Raw genomic sequence first — 21,816 nt, 5'->3', positions numbered from 1 at the left:
AAAGGGAACATTAGCATTGAGTCAGATAACTAAATACCTTCTGTCACTCTGGTTCAAAACTCACAGGTTTGAACAACTGTGGGTGTTCCCCTCTGCCCCCCCCCCCCCCCCCCCCCCGCCCTCCACTTTCATTAAATAAGCAACTGCATATTAAGATATTTAAAAAGATGCTCTCCTCCGCCTCCTTAGTGTGTATCAGTCTCCATGTTACAGGTAGGTATTGGTATCATTTGTTCATAGCTCTGAAACAGTATATGTCAAGTGTGTGTGTGTGTATATGTATGTTTCTGTATCTCGCTGTACGAAGCATCTGGGTGTGTTCCTTTACTGAGGAAGCTATGCCTAGTTAGAGCAATTTGTAGAGACTTTGGCTTAACAGGAAAGGCATTAGGTAAGTATGCATTTACGTAGTTAAGCATTTAAACAGAAATATATATTCTGTTTTATTGCATTCTTAAAACTTATGCCAAATCTTACATGCTTTTACATGCCTGATATCTTGGCTCAAGTCTTCAGCAGGTATAAGAATTTGCATTGCTGAAACTTGCACAGTCACTGTAGAGAACTGGCGTGTGCCTAGAACTGGTCTGACTTTGCAAGCACCAGTCAGTGTAAAATTAGCTTGTCTCCCTACTGCTTTATTGGTGTGTCTCAGTCTAATTCAGCTGCTCATTCTGGGTAGCTTCACTTCTCCTGTTTAAAAAAAAAAAAAACCAACAAAAAAACAAAGCTTTATTTTCTAGCTTGCACTGTCATTTCTTTGCTAGACCAAAGAAGTCTTGGTGAAATATGCATCATGTAAAGGTTAATACAGTGTATTTCCCCTTTTAAGATACTAAGAGATATCAGAAATGATGGGGTGCCTGTAAGATGATGAATTTTAAATTACTTAGTTTGTGAACTGTTACTACAAATGACAAGAGATGCTACCTGCTGACTGTGATTGTCTTAATTTCTACATAAAAATGGGAAATAATTTAACCTTTGTTAAATTAGGAAAGGTTTCTGTAAGATTTTGCTACCACTTCTAGCAGCCTTTTTTCTTTTATGTGCTCCTAGGGAAAAGAGTCATGAAAGTTGCACAGCAGTCAGCGCCATGTCTGAAACAAGGCTGTTGGTCTGAATGACATAACCCAGCTTTAGACTTGCACAGAAAGAAGTACTTTCAAGCAAATAGCTAACATCAAATCTGCTTCCTTCTCAGGTAACCTTGAATATCTGTCCACTTCTGCCTCTGTGCCTGTGGTTTTATTTCTCCTTCTCCCTTGCCAGAAAACCCAGAACACGTGGAGCTTCTGGAGCTCAGGCATTCAGCAAAGGCAAGAAGTGTGAGGATCCAGGCTGTGTTAACAGTGGCTTGTGCACGTGAAAGCCTGTCTGCTTGTCACTTCCCTGTTTGTTTGCTCTGTCAGTTTGGGGTTGTTTTAATCCATTCTCTCTTCCGCAGCTCTGTGAGTTTATCTAGCAAAAGATGTTGCCTGTCTCTATGAATGTAGCCATATTTGCCTAAAGGACAAATATGGTAAGTGAAGAGGAAATAATTTCTTTGGATGAAAAGCACCTTTCCAGACAGCCTCAGAGGCACAGCAGTGAGGGGTTTCAGCCCTGAGCAGGTTAGGGATTCACACGTGAGTCTTCACACTCACCAGGAATTACCTGTTTTCAAAGCTGTCCTTAGACTGTTTTTGAAGTCTTGGGTATGTCTGGACTGCTTTAGTAGGCATTTTAAAAAGCATTATTGTAAATTAACTGATAGTATAGTGTGTATATATATAGTATATCAGACCATTATGGATGTCTTTTGCCTCAGGATATTGACTTGAGTGTATGACTGCTTTACAGTTCTCCAATTTATACCATATTCCCATATAACGAAACAAACTCTGTCAAAAGCTAGGAAAAAAAAATCCATTTCTTTGCTGACATCTAGGATAAGACAAATAAAAATGCTTTCAAAAGTGACTTCTGTTCAAAGTGGAAGTATGTTTATGTCTCAGGCCTTGGATGTATAGTCCCTTATGCAAAAAACCCATGACCGATCATGACAAATTTTGATTGCTCATCAACTCTTAAATGAGTGTGATTTCACACTATGTGACTAATACTAGAAGTACAAAAACACCAAGTTCCAAAGAAATGAAATACACATCTTAGGAAAATACGTATTTTTGTCAGTTTGGCTTGTTCAACTGTAAGCTTTCACAAGGATTGTCTAAACTCCTTTTGGTGTCTCTTGCAAAGTTGACAGTTAAGATAAATTCTTCTATTTTTTTCAAGGAAGTTCCACGAAGAGGTGAAATCCCACTGAATAATTCAAGTTGTCAGGAAAGAAATTTACTTCAGATGTCTGTAGTGAGTTGACTTTTTTTTTTTAAGCCAGTGAAAAATACTTAAATTTCATTATCTGACATGATATTCATAAGTTTGTATGGTAGCTTTTTTAAAAAAACCAATTACTCCTTTGCTTAACGAAGATTCCCCCAACATGAGTGTTTTATGACCTGAAGAATTACTGTGGTAAATTTCGATGCATGGCCAGCATGTCAACAGAAACATATAAAGCTCAAGGCAACTTTCCATTGCAGGGAAAACATTCAGTAATTTCAACTGTCACCTTTTTAGGGAAGAATAATTGAAGATACAGGTGTTTACATGACTTCTTGCAAAAACAGAATTAAAAAGAAATTGTATCCACATGTCTGCTGTATTTGGAGGTCCCCTAGGAGCATGTGGGAAGTGGCAAGTACGTACTGCAATAGTAAAATGCTACAACAAAGGAACAGTATGTCGTATTTTTCATGTGCCAATTACAGACAGGTTTTGGAGATCAACAAAATGCCATGTAACTTCAGCCTCGGGTTGTGTGAGTTTCCAAAACAGGACTTCTAAAGGGAAGAGCAGGTATGTTGCTAAAAAAAAAAAAAAACAAACCCCAAAACAAAAAACCAAACCACCAAAAGTTTAATACTGAGAGAAGAAAAACAGTACTTATAACAAAGTCACTTTTCTGTTTTCAGATCATTACTGAGAGAAATGCTAGATATTGAAAGTACTGGGTGTTGAGATATTTTTTTGTCCAGTTAGCTGACTGAAGTTTAAAATAAAATTGTTGAATTGTTACTTGTTTCAATTGAAGCCCAGTAACATGGTTTGCTTTTGTGTCTCTGCTTTGTTTGAAAGGTATAGGGAGAAAGTGCTTTTTCATTTAAATTGTGATTCTTTGGGCAAAATAGAATAATGGCTTATTTAGTACTCTGACAAATACTCAAATTTTTTAAATTACCATCTTGAATCATGGCTTTTTCTTTTTTAAAGTTGAGTATGGGATTAGTTAGTAGTTCCAGAGGCTTTACTAGCAAAAAGAGGTGGTAAAACTAACCAGGCTTTAGTGCAGTAGGCACTACCCTTTCTCCCTTCCCTACAGAAGTATGGCATACATGATCGTTCTGTCATTCAGCTTCAGAATAGCTAATTTCAATGAAATCTGGCAGATCTCACAGTCACTACATTTCTGGATTTTTTTTTTTTTTTTTTAGTGTGGAGGTGAAAGAGAGATCAGAAGAAAACTGCATTCTGTACTGATATCTAGTAATCCAGATAAGGGAGAGACATAAGTTTCGAGGCATGAGACCAGCTTCAATTAGAGCTTGTACCTTGGACGCAGAGGCAATTAATCACAGGCATAAATCCATAGGAAAGCAGTCTTCATTAGTTCCTGTGTTCCTGGAACTGTTTTTGAATAGGTGCCTAGTACGAAGGTAAGTAGAAGTAGCAGACCTCCAATAATCCTTTCAGATGAGTTATAAAGAGACCCCAATTGGTTTTGGGGTTGGGGTTTTTTCTGTTTCATGTGAAATTTGCTGCAAAGGCAAAAATGCTGCTCCTGAGAATGGTATCCTGGCCTGCTGCGGTGAGTGTAGTCATACTGAAAGACCATGTTTAAATCATAAAAAACCCCATATTGTTAAGTCCTCTGTTTGCCTCAAGGTTAGTTTACGGCAAAATGGGAGAGCATTAAAGGCTCCTAGAGCGTGACCTCATTTGAGAAAGTAAGGGCCTTTTAAAGAAAGTTTTTGTGAAGAAAGACCAATATGCAAGCTCAGACCTCTGAATTCTTAAGCCTGTGAGACAAGCACAGCTCCTCTAGCTTAAGATGCTAGTTGCACGGGACATAAACATCGCTAAGCTGAACTAGGTTCCTGTTCTCTTATATGAATCCCACTGTTGACACTTGACACAAGTGACAAAGTGACAAAAACCTTTGCAAATAATCAGTGTATTTTGGGTAATTTCTATTAACTTCTCCAAACGTTAGGCCATAAATCCAAAGTTCTGATGTGTGTATTTAAACAACTCCCTGTTTTTTTTCATAGATCTTGTCAGAGCATGGCAGAACTGACCATTCTGAAAACTCCTGCTGTAGAAGGCACACGCACCCTTATCTGTTAAACAAAAATCGGTTACAAAGCAGCTGACTGCATTAGGTTAATAACTTAAAAAAGAGTGGGGAAAGCGGGGTATCCGGTGTTGGTGTCTTTCTGAGAGGTCTGCTGAACGGGAGGAGAAAGTGGCTCAGGTATTGCATTAACTCGCTGTAGCTTGAGGGAGGAATGAATTGTCCGCTGTGCCAGTGCTACGGGGTTGCACAGAGAGCGTATAGTTTTGGCCAACTGGGGTCAAGTCTAGAAAACCTAGTTTTTGCTCAAGTTATTAAAACATTTTGGTGGTGCCGCTGGTTCAATGACCCCTTTATATGCTGCATTAGACATAATCCTTCCAGATACATCCCTTCTACACCAGCTACCTTTGTACGCCTATCCTGTATCTACTCCTTGGAGATAATCCCTAGCATATGGCAGGGGTCGGTCCTGCTGTGGTAGTCCTGATTGTCCCTGGCTGACTTGAGCGGACAGAAGAATCCTGAACATCTTAGAGTTGTTACTCTTCCACGTAAGCCACAGTGCGTGGTGGGAAGGGAAGGGGTACGGGGGGGATATTTGGTCCACTCTTAACGCTGCCACCGGTCCCCTGCTTATACTGGGTGCAGCACATGGACCATGGGGGTAGGGGTGTCACCCCTCAGCCGTTCGGGAAGGCATCCTCCTCTCCGACACAGCCCCAGCAGCGTGTCAAAAAGGATTCATTAATGCTTCTTGCGGCAGCACTCGCTCCCCTTCTGTGCTCCGTGACCCCCGGCAGCGAGGTCAGAGCACAGCTGCGGCCCAGAAATCGGTGGCGGCATGCTGCAGGAGAGAGGTTGCCTGCAGAGATGGTCCCCGCGCCTCCAGCCGTGGATCCTGCCGGGGTCAGCGATGGCTTTCTGCGCCTCTCTGCCCTCCGCCCCGTCCTTTGGGACACGGGCCCTGCGCGCTCCTACCCCTTCGCAGATGCCCCTCGGGAGACACGGGGGTTAAAATCTGTTGGACCTGAGGGGTTTCACAGCACCATCGGTTTTCTTTAGCTGAATAATGACAAAAAGCAACCCGTGTTTCATCAAAGTTGTAGTTTAGCTCCACCAGACAACTGCAAGTGTCTCTGTAGTATTTGTTAGACCAACATACAACCCGTGTGTGAATTTGGTCTGCGCGCACATTCAGTGTAGGAGGAACCCTGTCTGTGCAAACGTGCTTGATTTTTTTGTTTTTTCTGTCCTAGGGATTAATCTAAACTCATCTCTGAAAGAGCTGAGCAGCTTTTTGGGGATTCATCAGGTAACCCATGGTAGGATTCGACAAAGGCTCAAAATCAATCCTTACAAATACCTGAATGTCAGATTTTGAAACCTGGTCTGCACAAACACTTGTGCCAATATAACTTGATTACGTAAATGCCTGTGGAAAGCAAATAGAAAGAGGTTCGAGCATGGCCAAAACCACCTCATCTTTAAAGAAAGAAAAAAACCCCAGTGACTATTTATGGAGGAATTGTGCAATGTTGGATGTAGCTGTATCGCCGGTTGAGAGACGTGCGCGCCGTGTTTCCCAACTGCTCTGGAAACGCAAGTTGCAGGCGTGCTGCCGTGCGGAGGCCCTCGCCATTCCTCATACTTAAATTTGCCAATTTCGCTCACAGACTGAGTTTAAAGCAAAAAAAAAAAACCAAAACCAGCAAAACGGGGGGGCGAGCGGGCGGTGCAGGGCTGGGGTCGGGGGTGGCCGGTGCCGCCGCGGGTGGGCTCGGGCCCCACGGCGCGGCAGCAGCACCGGCACCGGCCCGGCCGGGGGACGGGAACGCCGCCGCCGCCGCCGCGGGCCCCGGGCCTGGGGCGGGGCCGGGCCCTACCCTGCCCGCGCGCGGCCGTGCCGCGTGCCGCCCGCTGCCTGCCCGCGCGCTCCGCCCCCCCCGTCCCCCCCGTCCCCGTCAGCGGCAGCCGCGCCGCGCGGGCGGGGCCCCCTCCCGGAGCGCCGCGCCGGGGGCCGGGGGACTCGGCGGCGCCCGCCTTCCCATTGGGCGAAGCCGGCGCTCGGCCCCGCCCGCCTCAGCTCCCCCAGCTTTCTCACTGGACGGTGCCGCGGGGCCAGCCGGAGCCCAACCCCCTCCGGCTCGCCGGCCAGTGAGAAAATGGTTGCTGGGCAGGTTGGGAGGGCCGCTGGCCAATGGGGAGGCGGCCAGCTGGCGGGCGCGGTGCGCGCAGCGCCCCCCTCCCTCCCGCCGGCGCTGTGGGTGCCGCGGGCGGAGGGAAGGGCGGAGCGGAGGCTGCCGGGGCCCGGCGGGGGTGGCGCTCGCCTCCGCCTCCTCCTCCTCCCGGTCGGAGTCCCAGCCCCGCCGAAGGGAGCCCGGCCGGCTGGCTAGGGAGGGCACGGCAGGCTGCGAAGGAACGGGGGGGGTTCCTCCGCTCCCAGGTGGGGCGCCGGGCAGGGTCGGGTCGGGCCGGGCGGCGGCTGCGAGGGAGGCGCCGTGAGGGGGCAGGGGGCGGGAGGGCAGCCCCCACCCTCGGCGGGAGCGGGGCCGGGGAGCCTGGGGGCAGGGAGGCGACAGGGCGCGGGGGGGAGGGCGGTAGCGGCCGCGGAGGGGCGGCTGGGCAGCGGCGGCCGGCCGAGGCGGGGGCAGCGGGAGCCCCCGGGGGGGCGGGGGGGCCCTGCCGGGGGTGGGGGCAGGGCGCGGAGGGCGGCGGCCCGGCGGAGCGCGGGGACGGGGCAGCGGAGGCAGGTGGGGAGGGGGGCGCGGGCACGGCGGGCCCCGAGGAGTTGCGGCTGGGTCCGGGGGTGCGGGGCGGGGACGGGGGAGCGCGGCCGGGGCCGGGGAGGCCGGCGAGCAGGGCGCCAGGAGCGGGGACTGCGGTGGAAGTTGTTAGCGCAGTTATAATTAGCTTGGCCGGGGTCTGTGCTGAGCTGGGGAGGAGGAAGGGGGAGGAGTGTAACTTTTCGCAGCTCGGGAAGCCCAAGGTTGTCTCTGGTTACGGCTGCCCACGGCGGCGGGGGGGGCGCGGGCGGCCGCCGGCAGGAAGCACGGGCGAGTCTCCTTCCACAAAGGCCAAATGGTGGCAGGCTCCCTCGGGCGCTGCGGGAGTGGCTGCGGGGAGGGGGGCAGGAAAGAGCCTTGCCCTCAGTCGCAGCCGTTTGAATTCTGGCACTCGTGATCGCCGCTTCTCGATAGTTGCGACTTGTGTATTCGCTGCGGTTACGTTCTGAAGAGCAGGTTTTGTTTGTCTGAGTAAACGCGGGTGTTAGTCTGAGCTACAAGTAGGTGGGTAAGGCTGGAGGAGCGTAAGCTTGGTCTCTTTTACGCATATCGTAAATTCATCCCGCTAATAGAGGCAGTTAATAATTTCTGCCCTAGATAGGCCTGGAATTCGAATTTCAAACTATGTTGGAACAGTTCCTTTCCAAAAACATAGGTAGGAGCCCTGTGCAGTAGTTTTATACTTTGTTTCTGATTCAGCTAAGATTCTTTAGTTTAGGCAGTTAACTGCAATATGGAAAACGCCATTAACGTTGAAATTACTGCTATAATCTCAAAATTCTAAAGTGACCTGTAAACGGGTACTAGGAAACTGAGGGAAGACAGTGAAAGGAAAAATAATCTGCTGCACATATAATTCATCGTGATTGCCAGCTACCGTGCATCTTTTTTTTTATTTTATTTTTAAACAGGTTGTAAAAACTGAACCTAGTAACCTTACTGCTGTGCTTCTTCCCGACACTCATCCCAGTGTGAAATCATATGGGGGAAAAATAATAACCTCAACAGTTAATTTTGCAGGAGTCCTTTAAAGTATATAATAAAGGAATTAAATTCAGTAACTTCTTGGACTTAAGCTCCTTCTAGCAAAAAATTAATAGTTAATTGTATTTTAGAAGTCCAACCTTTTATCAAATGCTTTTAGATTTTTTTTTTTTTCTTTAACTAAGATGCTGAAGTCTAAAACTTTTCAACATTTTAGTACGCTTGTTAGCTTTTTTAGGATTCTTTAGTGCTAAAAAGACTTAACATTCTAAAACATTTGTTCTTTTGTATTCATGGTATAGAAAATGCAATGGATGTACACCTCCCCCTGTGACCTAACAGGTACACTTTAATGAACCTCAGTAGTGACCTCCTGAAGTCCTGCTGTTCCAAGGCAAATAGGTTATGAATCTTCATTTGTCTGTTTGGTTTTATTGTTTTATTTACAAATAGCATGGATCTCCTTATGATAGGAAAGAAGTCAGCTTCTAGGAGGAGGAGGGAGATGTTAATGTGTTTATTGCTGTGGGTTAGATTTGGTGTTCTTGGTCACGGGCATTTTACTGCTGTTTTACTGCATCTTTACAGTTCTGAGATTCTGTAAACGGAGGAGCCCTTTGCTAGCATCAGGCTATCAGTTGCTATGTAAGATGAACTGTATTTGTTTACTTGTCCATCTGTCTAAATGTAAGACTGCCTTTCACTATGTATTTTTTAAGATTTGTAAAATAATGTATGAACTCTTGATCCTTGATCATGAAGGACTGTGTTTATCTGGATAAGTACTGATCCTTGCTGTTGTGGCAAATTTGTAAGTAATTCCTGTGCTGTAGTTGGAGGGCAGGTGTCTGTGTATGTATGTATATTGTATGCACACAAACATGTTAAATACAATCCAGATGTTAGGCTGTTAGCCTGTATAAGGGCTTTAACTCTTGGAATTAAAAAACTTTGATTCTTCAGGTGGACTTGACACCTGAAGAGCGTGGATCATGTAGTTCCCTCCACATCTCCTTGCCTAGTCCATAGTTTACTGTCACTTCAGCCTTTTCACATTTCCCAGAGTTTCCAGTGCCTTGATCTAGTCCATGATTTAATCCATATGGTCTCTAGCCAAACTGCAGATGTTGCTTTGTCAGGGTTTTGATGAAAATGATGCCATGCTGAATATTATATGCAATCATAGGACATCCTGCCAGCTATCTTCTCATACTGGTTTTGTGTATGCTGAAAATGAGGAAGGTTAGGGAATTTAATAAAAACATAACTCCTTCTGCAGCCTGTAAATGTTAGGGGATAATTCTGAAATGTACTTCTTCACAGTTCATGGTGTTGTCCTTCCTGATACATGATTTCTGAGATGATTACAACTGTAAATCGGTGCTCAGTAACCTGAAGAAGTATTGATGCAAGTTCTTATCCTAAAGCCTAGCACTTAGAGAATCAGTGTTCTATTCTGCAGTATTGGTTTGTGAAAGATAATTCCCATGTTTTATGTGTTCATAGGTGAAGCTATTAGGTCCTCTTATTTTGGTGTATTCCTGAACTTCAGTTTTTCTTACTCAGTTTAACTGTTTTTAATAGTATTTAGCACAAAGCGTTGAAAAAGTTGCATTGAATTGTGTGCTTAATATTTCTGGTTTTAAAAAAAATTCACATAGTAATGAAATATTCTGTTGTTGTTTTTGTTTTGTTTTTCCCCTTAAGTCACATCGTCCTACCTCGGTGGATGGCTAAGCCTCTTGAATAGTTCAAGACTCTTGGATGACCACACTTTATGCAAAATCTGGAATCTTCCTGCCTGGACTCCTTTCTGTTTTCTAAGGGTAACTACTCGTATGTTTTAATGAAATCGTATCTTATGTGCATAGCGCATGTTCTGATAATCAGCTGTAGGTGTTATTTTTGTAGGTTAGAATGGTAAACTGAAAAATAATTTTTAAAAACAGGGTATAGAATATTAAGTGAAGTGCTTAGGCTTACTGAATAGTATAAGCTCTTTGGTTTGAATATTCTGAATTTGCACGCTTTTTTTTTCCCTTCATAACAAGGAAGTACTGTAATTAACAAAGAATATAATATTGCCATAAGATCATGTTTCTTGGAAACCTGTTAACTAAGGACTCAATCTTGTAGTGAGGTCCACTGTTCAGGGCTGAAATTGAGTGTTACAGTCTTGTCTTGTGAGGAGAAGGCACCTTGGATACTGAAGAAAAGTTGTGTGCTGCTATTTTAGAGAAAATTTAAGGTGATTTCTAATTCAGTTATTGGAAATTACTTACCTAAGTATCACATACAGAGAGCTAGAGTAAATGCATGGTCCTCTATCAGGGAAAGAGAGCTTCCCCCCACCCCGTGTTTTTTACTGTTAATGGTCTGATTTTTCTGTTAAACTATGGGCATGCTGATTTGATATAGTTAATAAGCTATAACTTTTGTTATTAATGGATCTTTATTTAGATCACCGTAACGCTAAAATACATGTTAGTGTTGTGTAGGCGAATACATTCAGTATGTCTGTATTTGAAGTAAACGGATACCGTAAAGAAAACGGATTGAGAACTGTTCAGTTGATTAGAACAAGCTCTGCAGAGGTATGTTGTCACATTTGCAGTTCTGATGATCATTTGTCTCTCCAGTGAGATACTGTGGTGGAACCCTGTTGGTTTGGTTCTTGTTGTTTGGGTTCCTCTATGTTCTCATTTAATTACAGTTTAGTTTTACTATGGGAATTTCTAGATTTGGTAACTCTTGACTATGTGTTAGCTTTTGCTAGCTACTATTGATCCTTAGTTTAAATGATTCCAGACCATCCTTCTGCTTAAAAAAAAAAAATCCAACCACAATTCTGAAAAAAACATCTGCTAAACACACTCTCATTAAAAATATACACCTGTGAGCTTTATTTGTAAATGTGGAACTAAACACACAAGTGTTGAGGGGGAGAGGAAGGAGAAGAGTGTCAGTGGTTTAGTTTGTTTTCTTTTAAGGATGGAAGTTTTTCTCTACTTAACACTGGTACTGCTTCAGCAGCTGTCTATATTAGCCTCTAGTGATAGATACCAGCTGCTGAGAATACGGTTCATTTACTGTTGCAAGCAGCACAGATCGACTTGTTTTAGCTTGTGGAAGGTACACATCCTACCAGAGGAGTTTCTCTTCCAGAGTGAAATGTTGTGCTCTGAAACTTACCTGTGGTTTTTGTAAAGCAAAGCTCTTACCAGTGCTATATGAAATAAAATGGGAGTAAGGAACTTAGAAAGATGTCCCTGAAGTGCAGGAATTTTCCAGATCCTATTAGACATAACATAAACAGGTTGTGTGTGTGGGATTCAAACTAACTTTTAAATCAAGGTAAAACTTATCCCAAGTGCTGTGTAAACATAATTTCAGCTCCTAAAATATTAGTGTATGATACATATTTATTCTCTACTTCCACAAATAGTGAAGTGACCGTGGGAAGGTTATGAATTCCAGACTAATTCTGTGCTGGACTCAGTCTTCCTCGCGTTCCTTTCCTCTACTTAATGAATGCTATTCAGCCTACTCCTGTTTTCAAAATGTGGGAAAGGATGTTAGGTACATCCATAGGTGTGGGTTTTTTTCTGTGTGGTTTGGGGGTTTGGTTTTGGGGGGGGTGTTTGGGGGTTTTTTGGGGGTATTTTTGTTTGGGGTTTGTTTTTTTTTTTTTAAGTCTGAACAGTAGCGTGTCTTGGGTCTGTGTTCCAGTTGCTTTAGTAGTAACAGACTTAGGTGTATTACAGGTCAGGAATTGGTGACCAAAAAGTTGACATTAATTCTCTCTTCTTTGAGCAGCTATTTTCTGGTCACTTATAACTCCTCTAAAGAAGTTGTTACACAGGAGTTCAGGTATGGGAGTAGGCTGGTAGGACAGCACTCCTCCCTGTATGCACACTTTTAGCCACTTGCGCCTTCTCTGGCAGTTACTCATCTTGGCTAAACTGGGGCAGGGCTGGGGGGGGTGGGGAGGCAATGAACTTAAATACATTTTTGTGTATTTTAAAGTGTCGTCAGGTCCAAATTACTTTTTTACTTTGGTGTTTTCTGAGGTGTTTAACCCTCCTTCCCTCACTTCCTCTTAATTTTTGCTAACAGCCAAGATGTGATGTTATGGGGATCTCCAATACTTGCTGGGGACACCAGATCAGATACACTGTTCTGTGTAGTCTGACAGCTTACGGTGTTACGTAAGTCATGTTTAAGTGATCAGTGTTAAGTCCGGATGGGAGGAAAGGATTTATACTGCGTCTGTGAACTGTACCTTCAGCCTTACCTTTTTCTTGTGTGGCTTCTTGTACATGGAACACTAGTCAAGAGCCAGTCCACCACTTAATTAAAACTATTAATGAAGTTGTGTTGCCTAAGATAAAATGTATGTCAGGTAGGGGAAAGATTATAATGAAAAATAGTATGCATACATCAAATAATTCTGGGAAATAACCATAACTGTAGGGATGTTTGTCCTTCCTTTGCGCTTCCTGCAGATAGATGTGTGGTTGTGAAATGTGTGCCCATGGAAGAGAGAGGAGAGGAGGAAATCAGGTTATCAGTTGGCTTCGGTCAGTACTAACACAAGTTTACAATCCAAAGAGACTTCTGTCTGGTTTTACTGTTATGTGCTTTCTACAGTTATGAGCCAAAGAAGACTTTGAAAGGGAATTACCCAAATTACAATAGCAAGGAGTCTCTAATTTTGATTTTAATACATAAGTCGCATTACTGAAAACAAGACAGGCAGCTTTCACTCCTGAGGTGCTTGCACCTATTCAAATCTGCTACTTATAGCCCATGAGAAAAAGTTAGTTATCACTTTGAGACAATCTTAGGCTGAAAAAAGCAACACTGTGGCTATATGAAAAGGATCAAGCAAGTCTGAATTTAATAATATCCTAGAAAGAAAAGCCAGAAGGGGCCACTATCAATGAAATAAATTATTTTGACCTGCATAGTGCAGGCCAAGTACTTTACTGATGATCTTGCTATTTAAACATATTTTTAATGGTAAATGAATAACTCTTGTGTAGTTGACTATAGTGCTTTTTTTGTGAACATGAAAAGTTCATGTTCAGACAATACTAACTGTGGCAGTTGTGTTTTACATACTCATGCTTTTTGATGTTTTTCTCTACTGAATAAAGCTGTGTGCAGTTCCGAGTTCTAAACATCACTTCACTTTCTCTTAAACCCTTTTTTGGAAGGTGAGGAGGAGGAAATTAAGAAGTAGTTTGCCCAGATAGAAGTAATTGAGGGGTTTTACGTGCTGCATTCTTCTTTGTGGCTGTTTCCAGCTGTACTTCCTAACCATGTGTCAGTGGCAGCTGCACTGCACTATCAGACCCTGTGACAGATGGAGCTGTGTTTTTCCTCTGAAATGGTGGCACGAGTCCTGTATTGTCCACAACGCATCGCAATGTGAATTTTTCTTGGAATTCTCTGGAATGTTTCTTCTGAGTAGCTGCACACTCTGACCAGGCCTGTTTGTTTGGTATTCTGTGCAAATTTGCCAGCCAGGGACATGCCTCTTCCCTCCAAGTTTTTTCAAACCCTGGTATGGTGTAGGATTACAGTGCATGGATGCTTCTTCCCATCTTAGCAGGGAGGAGTTTCTGTGAAATGTCCTCCATGGAACTGGAAGCAACTGAGGAACATGCTGTCAGGGGCAGAATTTCTACATACAGACTCCTTTGTAGTTCAGAGACACGGATGGAGAGTTTGGCACTGCTAAACATGGAGTTCGCTTTGCTTCCTTTTCTCTGTATCTGCAAAATAATTTTAATTAAAAAAGCATTCTGCCATAAATGGCTCAGTTTGCATTACTATAATGAGAGAAAATGAGAACATGCCAGAAAAAAAATTATTGAGGTGTGCTGTTCCTCGTTCTTGGTTTTTTTCGTGACAAAAGATCCTAAAATAGAGCATCTGAACTCAGAAAAAATTTGGTTGTTGGACTTTATCTTAAAGTTCAAGAGAAGGGCAACTTACAGCTTACTGCTTTTATTATTGAACAGCTATGTATAGACCTCACATTTGAAGTTGGCATAAACTTTTAATTTTTGTTCAGTTTATTTACTTACAAATTACAGACTTATCAGATTGGCATGTTCCAAAATCCTGTTACTTGATCCAATTTTTTGAGATCTGAGGAGGTTCCTGCAATTAGGCTGGAGTAACGAGAGTGCAGTTTCTAGACACTCTTTGTCTTTTAGTATGCCCAACTTGCGCTTCTTTGAACTGGCTGTGCCATTCTGTCAGCTGATTGAAGGGACCGACGACTGTGCAGCAGTCACTCAGTAATACAGGATCGTCTGGGCATGGTAGTGTGGATTTTTGTGTGGACTTCTGTTTGTTTTCCTTAGTACCAAAAATTGAAGTGGGGGGAGCACTGCATAATTAAATAATGTGATCAACATCTTGCATTGCAAAGTAATGCTGTCAAAGCAGAGCATTTGACTGGTGTGTGAATTGGGGGTTTGGGATGTGTGTGTTAATACGCGGTGCTACAATAGGACGTTACTTGGAAAATATGGAGTAGTTTCTTAAGGATATGACCCTGTCAGAAATTCTTGTGCTAGAAAGTAAAGCAAAAGGCCTGATAAAATGTAGATTAGCTGGTGACAAAGGGGCTTTGTATCTTTTGTAGGTCAGCAGCTGAGTGTGTTTGACAAGAACTGAAATTCAATGTCTCCTGTAGCAACCCTGACACTAGTCATTTTTAAATCCACTGTACCAGTGGTACTCTGGTTTTCATTAGCCTTTTCCAAATTTTTATGTAACCTCTGAAGTCATCTGGCTTCTGGAGGGAGACTTGGGGATCCTTGCAATTAGGCAAAAATCATACTGAACAGGCAGAACTTCTAAAACATAAGATAGGACTGTTTGTGTATTTAAAAAAAAAAACAAATGTTTGACTTGTAGAGAGTGAGGAGTTAGTTAAGCAGAAATTGGAGCAAATAATGTTTGTTGCACTTCATTTTTATAGTTCAGAATGCTGTCATGCTCAAACTTTGTTGCACATTTCTAGAATGCTCTGGGACAAATTTTAGGAAGGAAATTTGAGGAATGAAAAGGAGGGTGTCTGCATATATGAGCATGAAATACTTAGTCTAATTAGGCTACTGTATGAATTTAAAAGTTAAATGTTTCAATTTAAGTTGTTTTTGTGAAATTATATATCCTCACATATGATAGTTTGCTTGCTCTTTAAGCTTGCTTACAGAATTTAAATAATAGCACATTTTTGAGATGTTAGAAATTAACATTATTCATACAATTCTAATAGATATGTCTAGTATTTCCTGTGTGTCTAATGAAATGTAAATATATATTTTAAAATATATAGCAGTAAATTGTCAAAACCAAGCATTCTGAATGTATAAAATGTCAGAACTACTGTTCCCTGTATGGTCTTAATTTTGTTGGCTTGTGAGTGTGAATTAGTGGAGAGAGGGGAAAAAAAAAACCACACACTAGCGTGCATTGTATGGGAAGGATGGTTGCTTAGTGAACAAATAGCCATTTTGATGTATATTTTTATTCTTTATAGTAACGGTATGGGGTAATGCCTTAGGGAGTACACAACATTTAAATGCTACTAAAAATGGAGAGTTAATCATTTTATTGTGAATTTTCTATGATTTGTAGACGCTAATTGTCTTCATGATATGTTATAAGTTGTATATTTAGCAACAGTTTTACTGTAAAGTCCTGCATAATCGTGATTTTCCATAGATTGTGTCTAAAATTTCCAGTTGCTGACAGTGTTGTTGGTACTTTGACTGAGGATGCCTGACACACACACACACTGCCCTCAAATACTTTTTATCGTTGTATTTGGTGCCTGAATTTTGTATCCAGATTTCTGTTGATTTTGTTTGTAATTGTGCGCTCAGTACTGTCTGGTTCTGTTTGCTCTAAATGACATGCTGGGATAGGAGAGCAATACGTGGTAAGTGTGGGAAGATCCCCTAGGTGAATAGGCACACTGCATCCAGACACCTTATGATTTTTAAAGAGATCGGCTGGTGCTGTGGCAGTTTAGCAGAAAACTTCGGAGTAAAACAGACTTCCAAAGTTAAGAAATTGCAGCACTGGTAAAATTACAAGTAATTAAAGTTTTTTGGTTTGGTTTTTTTTTTTTTAATAGTGAATGTGTTAGTAAACTGTACTATAGGCTAAACTACTAGCTGTTTTGTAAAAATGCATTCTTATGACAAATTTGATTTCATCCCAGTATATCCCTAAAAGAAAAAGTGAGTGCGATCGAGAAATCTTAAACTCCTTTACCAACTGTCTGTTTTTTCCTTTGTCTTACTGAGAAGTACGTGCTGCTTGCTTACTTTCTGTTCCTCCAGAGGAGCTGAGTTCTCCAACAGCCTTGTCTAGGCAGATGGATGTAGCCATGGAGCCTTGCAGTGCTTCCTGCAAATCTGGAGAAATCCCAAAAGTAAAAGAGGCTTTATCCTGCTGCCTTCTCCTTGTCCCCAAAAGTCTAGCAACAGGCTAGCAGCTGGCAGCTGCGGCAATCAGCTGAGCTATTGCTGGCAGTATCCAGTGCTCACATGAAAAGGAAGTTGGGAGGCCCTCTGCAGCATGTAGGGTCTGGATCATTGTGTATGAAGAATCTGCCCTTAATTTGCCACTGGGTGTCTAATTTATGATTGCTTAATTTTTTTTAATTGTTTGGGAGTGAGGTGTCTGTATTCTATGGACACATGAAGATGTGTGTAATTGAGATTGTACCAGTGTTTCCTGTGCACGGTATACTCCTTTTCTGTGTTTATACAAGTGATTGCATAGTGCTTGTTGTCCCTAATAAAACACTTCCTATGTTGAATGATAATTGCGAAGTACCCAAACATGTATTTGTTTGGATCACGTGTGTGTTTTAGGTGTGCATGCGTACAAGTCTTTTGTACCACAGTGTTCTAGACTTACCATATTTCAATGCAAAAGCACACAAAGGAGACTGAAAGCAACTAAATTCTATTTCTTTTCTTTAAGCTATTTACCGAAACTGGTCACTTTCAAAATGCCATTTGATAGCCTCCTGCTGGGTGTCCTTAGTGTTAAGTCAGTAGTAGGTTGTGAACCAGCAGCCGTGAGCACTGATCATCATTCTGTGAGCTCTGTGGCCCGGCCAAATTTCCTCCCACCATTTAGCTAAACTGCTTAACTATGGAACGGATATAAGGATCCCTGGGAGGCCCTGTCGTTGGTCTTGCTGGAGATGGTTCAACTGTGGTAAAACAACTTTAAGTCACGAAAGAAGAGGGAGAGAAATGAGTTCTATAGAGAGTTCAGAGACACTGAGCAAGACATTAAGGATATCTTAATGAGATAAAAATGGGTGTTGAAACTAGCTTTGAAGTCTTATCTGCTGTACCTAGGAACGAATGTTAAAATGAAAATGTTCAAATATTCTGTATAGTTACTATAATCCTTAGTATTCTATTTTATTTCATGTGGACATTCAGATATTTCTTATTAATGAATTTTTGCATGCTATATAATTTAGATAATAGGCTAAAAAGCTCACCTGTTAAAGATTTTAAATAATGAAATGCATATTCTCATAGTAGAGTTAAAAGTAAACCTTAAAACCAAATCTTAGAAGTATATAGCTTTTTTAAAAAAACAGTTACTATCTTTCATGTTTTCTGTTTTTTAAAAAAAAAAGTTGTGAAACAATAGAGCTGGAAAGTGTATCTTCTCAAGGAAAGTAGTATCTTGTGTAGGGTTTTATTCTGTCTTTCAGTGTTCTACGGTATTGGAGTCTAAGTTAACCAACGCATTGTATGATACAGACTTCAGAAGTGTCTGTTGAGATCTTGCAGAAGCAGCGATAGTTTTGCCCAAGGTTAACTCATAATTTTTCTCTTTCAGGTTCATGTTGGGGAGAGGTCTAAAACGCAAGCTGAGTGACTATGAGGAGAACATGGCTGGTCTCTCAAGTGCCTTTGATTCCAGTCGAAATCTGCCATATCCGCTTAAGAGGCAGTTGGTGCTTAATATGTGCCTCACCAAGTTACAGACATACAAAATGCTGGTGGAACCGAACTTGCACCGCTCTGTCCTCATAGCCAACACAGTACGGCAAATTCAAGAGGAGATGAGACAAGAGAGTAATCAGCAGCCAATTAATGTCTGCCCTGGCATTACTCCTAGTTCTCACAGCTACACAGGGATGGAGTCATCTGGGATTTCTCTTCAGTTGCCTTCAGGTATTAGTCAGCAAGAGTCTAACTGTTGCGACTTGCGGTCTGTAGAAGACCCAATTGAAAATAGCCTGCTGATAGTTTCAGATGATGATATGTCATCTGCTATTTCATCTATTCTGAAGGATTTAGACTTTGTAGAAGATATAAGCCCGCCTACTTGTCTGGTTCCTACTGGAGATGACCAGCCAAAGTTTCCGGAAAATACCGGTCTAAAACTAGAAGATGATAGACAGGATTTGAAGGGAGCTGAATGTGTGTTTGGTTCCTTTGAGATTTCAAATTCAACTAGTTACTTGAAGGATTTGGCAATAGATGACATTTTTGAAGATATTGACACTTCAATGTATGATTCAGACTTTTGTTGCCCTCCACTAATGCCGCCCAGACCACCATCTCTTGCTACAGAAGAACCATTGAAAACCTTTCCATCTTGTAATTCTTCTTCAGCAAACAACATTCAGATATGTAGAACAGATCTCAGTGAGTTGGACCACATCATGGAAATTCTCGTTGGATCCTGATATTTGTTTTACCCAAAGATACTTTTCAACTGCCACTTTCATTTGGTTTCAGGATAAAAGCCACTGGAAAAGTTGTAAAGAATTCTTTAAAACACAAACTAAAAATAATTTGTCTGTAGTGGGATTTTTCTAAATAATTCCAAAACTTACAAACCAAAAAAGTGGCAGATTTAAAAAAAAAAAAAATATTTATTTATCAGAACTGTGCAATCATCATTTTCCTTCCAGGGTATATGTGGAACAATAGCCACATACCCTTATCACCCCTCATGCCTCTTTCAATAAACTTTTTTATGTGCAATTTTTAATTTGTCAGAAGAATTTACATGCAAAACAAATTTCATATGAAATGATCTTTTACAAAGCCTCCACTTTATTTTTAATATCAGAGTCTATGCCAAGTTGGCATACGTCAAGTTGCATAGTTGGATTGTGTGGATTGCAGATGTGTTACTAGAGATGGGTATATTTTAAAAATGAGACACACTTTGCTTTCTTTTGGTCAGAAAAGCAGATCAAGACACTTATCAACGAAGTCTCTTGCATTTTCTAAAGCATTCAGAACTATTTATTTTTGTAAATTTTATAGTCTTTCTACATTTTACTACGTTATTTCATCATAGTTCAAATATAATGGACTTCTAGTTGGATGTGTTTAGCACTACCTCTGAGCTGAAATGCTTTAACTCTTTCCAGTGCTTCGTCTAAGACTGCAGATTTTTTTGTTTCTATTTTTTTTTCTGGGGGAAAGTACTTCTAACTCATTAAGCTGATCCTTTGACAGTGACCTAGCTGATTTGTGAAATCAAGGGTATTCAATGTTTAAAAAGTTTTAAGTATTTACAAATGTAATTTATATGTAGATTGTGCAATTTAACATTTTTCTGTCAGTATTACGTGCTTAGATTTTGAATAATCTTGGCGTTCTTTAAATTAAAACTCACTATGTACAGGTAGCATTTTAATCTGTTTTGGAAAACACTGTCCTTCAACCCTGCTTTCACTACAAAGTTTAAGATGATTTTTATGTGCAATATTATTTAAAAAGATACACATTTGTATACCTGGCATTGTGGAAAGAAACGCTTCAAACTTAAAACTTCTAGCACCTTTGGAGGATACTTGAGAGAGTCAACGTTTCTGTATCCTTTAAGAAACAAGGTTGGGAATACTTCTTACTGCACCAGTGCTTACTGCTTTGAATATTCCTGAAATACTCATTGATATGTGGTGAGTCAGTGCTGATGACTAAGAACCGTCCTGCAGCTGTGTCCCTGAGAGCTCAGGGGTCTGACGGCTCGCGTGCAGCGCCAGGGCTGGGGCCTGGGTGGGCTTTGGAGGCGTCCAGAGTGGTGGCTGCTGCTGGTGGTGCTGCAGATTGTACGGGGGAAGGAGGGGTGCGTGTGCATGGCAGGTGTGTATATAAGTATGTATAAGCGCACTCATTAACTGAAGATGAGATTTGCAGTGAGAACTCTTTTTCCGTAAGACAGTTTGGATACTGCGTTTCAGCTTGAACTGAGATCTATACTGATCCTTGCTGTCATCTTCTGAACTACACACTTGCACATTAGTTTTTGGGTTTGTTTTGGTTTTTTTTTTTTTTTTTTAATTACAGAGCTTTTACTTGGTTCTTGAAAGCTGCAGCACCTGTCTTGTAAGAAAATTTGCAGTTGTAAAAGCTTTGCTTTGGTTTGTTGGTTTTTGGGGTTTTTTTGTTGCTCTGCTGAGACTTTTCACACATGGGGCATTGGCAGAGGGAAAAGATGTTGCCTGTGTGTTGCATCTCACAGAAGTTGAAATCCTGGCCCTATTGAAGGGGCCAGGGTGTCACCTAGTATTTCTAGTCTTGACTGATGCTGTGGCACACCTACCTTGTGCAAAGATCTCCATTTTTTTTTTTTTACTGTGACTATTTTGGTTAACAGTTAGCTGCCGATACAATTTGGTATCCCAAACCAATGGAGAACCAGTTCAGGTCACGTCCTCGCAGCCATCTGGGTTGTTTAGCAACCGAAGGGTATAAATGTATTTATATGCATATAATGTATTGATTCTAATATAAAACTTCTGATCTAAAGTATTTTGAATTGCTGGATAAAGGGATTTGTTTGAAGAGTGTATAAATAGTTCTTGAAGAGGTACAGCTTCAGAATGTACACAGATTGTGCATTGTGTATAGACTACTCCGGCTTTTCCTCAGCCTCTACTTTTGTATTAAATATATGTCTGAATAAATCCTTGAAATATTAAGGGCCTTCTGCACTGTGATGAAGCAGAGTTGTGGTTAAAAATGTCTTTAAATTCAGTGATGAGAAATAAAATAAAAGGACTGCATCTAATTTCTTTTTGCATTTGAAAATACGGAATGTTACTATGCAGTAAAGATATTTTGGTATGAAAACTGTATCATGTAGCAAATAGTGAACACTTAATAAATGCAGTTACTCACCTTGCAGCCCCTACAGAAACATAAAAGACAACTTGCTTTTCAGCATTTACATGCTGAAGTTTTTGTATACTTCAGAAATAGATTAACTTGTTGGTAGATGTTTTATCAACAGTTTTTGTTCAAGCGCTTGCTACAAAGCTCTGTTCCTAATTGGTTGCTTGCATCACAGTGCCAAGACCATAAGCTGGTATGTAATGCAGTTCGGTTATGTATGGAATTATGTGCAAAGGGAAGTTTAATTTTTAAATATGCACAAACTAATTTTAAAATCCTTCCATGTAAAATGAAGTTAGAGGCTAGTTGTGGTGGACCTATTTATTGTATGTTTGGAAATAAAAGCCACAGTTTTGCAGTTTAACCATTTATATTTTGAAGCCTTCACTATTTTGACTGTTTTAAAAACAAAACAAAAAAACACAGTACCTTGCCGCACTTTCGG

At 41.5% G+C, this 21,816-nt stretch overlaps 1 protein-coding gene across 2 annotated transcripts; it reads left to right on the top strand.

Moving 5' to 3' along the window:
- The first annotated feature begins 6,769 nt into the window (after positions 1-6,769).
- On the top strand, positions 6,770-21,716 carry LOC104033728 (SERTA domain-containing protein 2-like). 2 transcript variants are annotated; one of them, XM_075712909.1, is made up of 4 exons: positions 6,770-6,842; positions 8,469-8,508; positions 9,874-9,992; positions 18,070-21,716. In XM_075712909.1, the coding sequence occupies exon 4, from the start codon at positions 18,074-18,076 to the stop codon at positions 18,923-18,925; it is 852 nt and encodes a 283-aa protein (XP_075569024.1). In that variant the 5' UTR covers positions 6,770-6,842; positions 8,469-8,508; positions 9,874-9,992; positions 18,070-18,073; the 3' UTR covers positions 18,926-21,716. The 2 variants fall into 2 exon arrangements, with proteins under 2 accessions (XP_075569024.1, XP_075569023.1); XM_075712908.1 differs by lacking the exon at positions 8,469-8,508.
- Positions 21,717-21,816: the final 100 nt, after the last annotated feature.

Source organism: Pelecanus crispus, chromosome 6 (assembly GCF_030463565.1).
Source record: "Pelecanus crispus isolate bPelCri1 chromosome 6, bPelCri1.pri, whole genome shotgun sequence".
Lineage (NCBI taxonomy): Eukaryota > Metazoa > Chordata > Aves > Pelecaniformes > Pelecanidae > Pelecanus > Pelecanus crispus.
Note: the sequence above shows the minus strand (reverse complement) of the source record. Positions and strands in the feature narration are given on the sequence as shown.

Coding starts and splice junctions, on each gene's coding strand:
- LOC104033728 (XM_075712908.1), top strand. CDS start 18,074: ATGTTGGGGAGAGGTCTAAAACGCAAGCTGAGTGACTATGAGGAGAAC.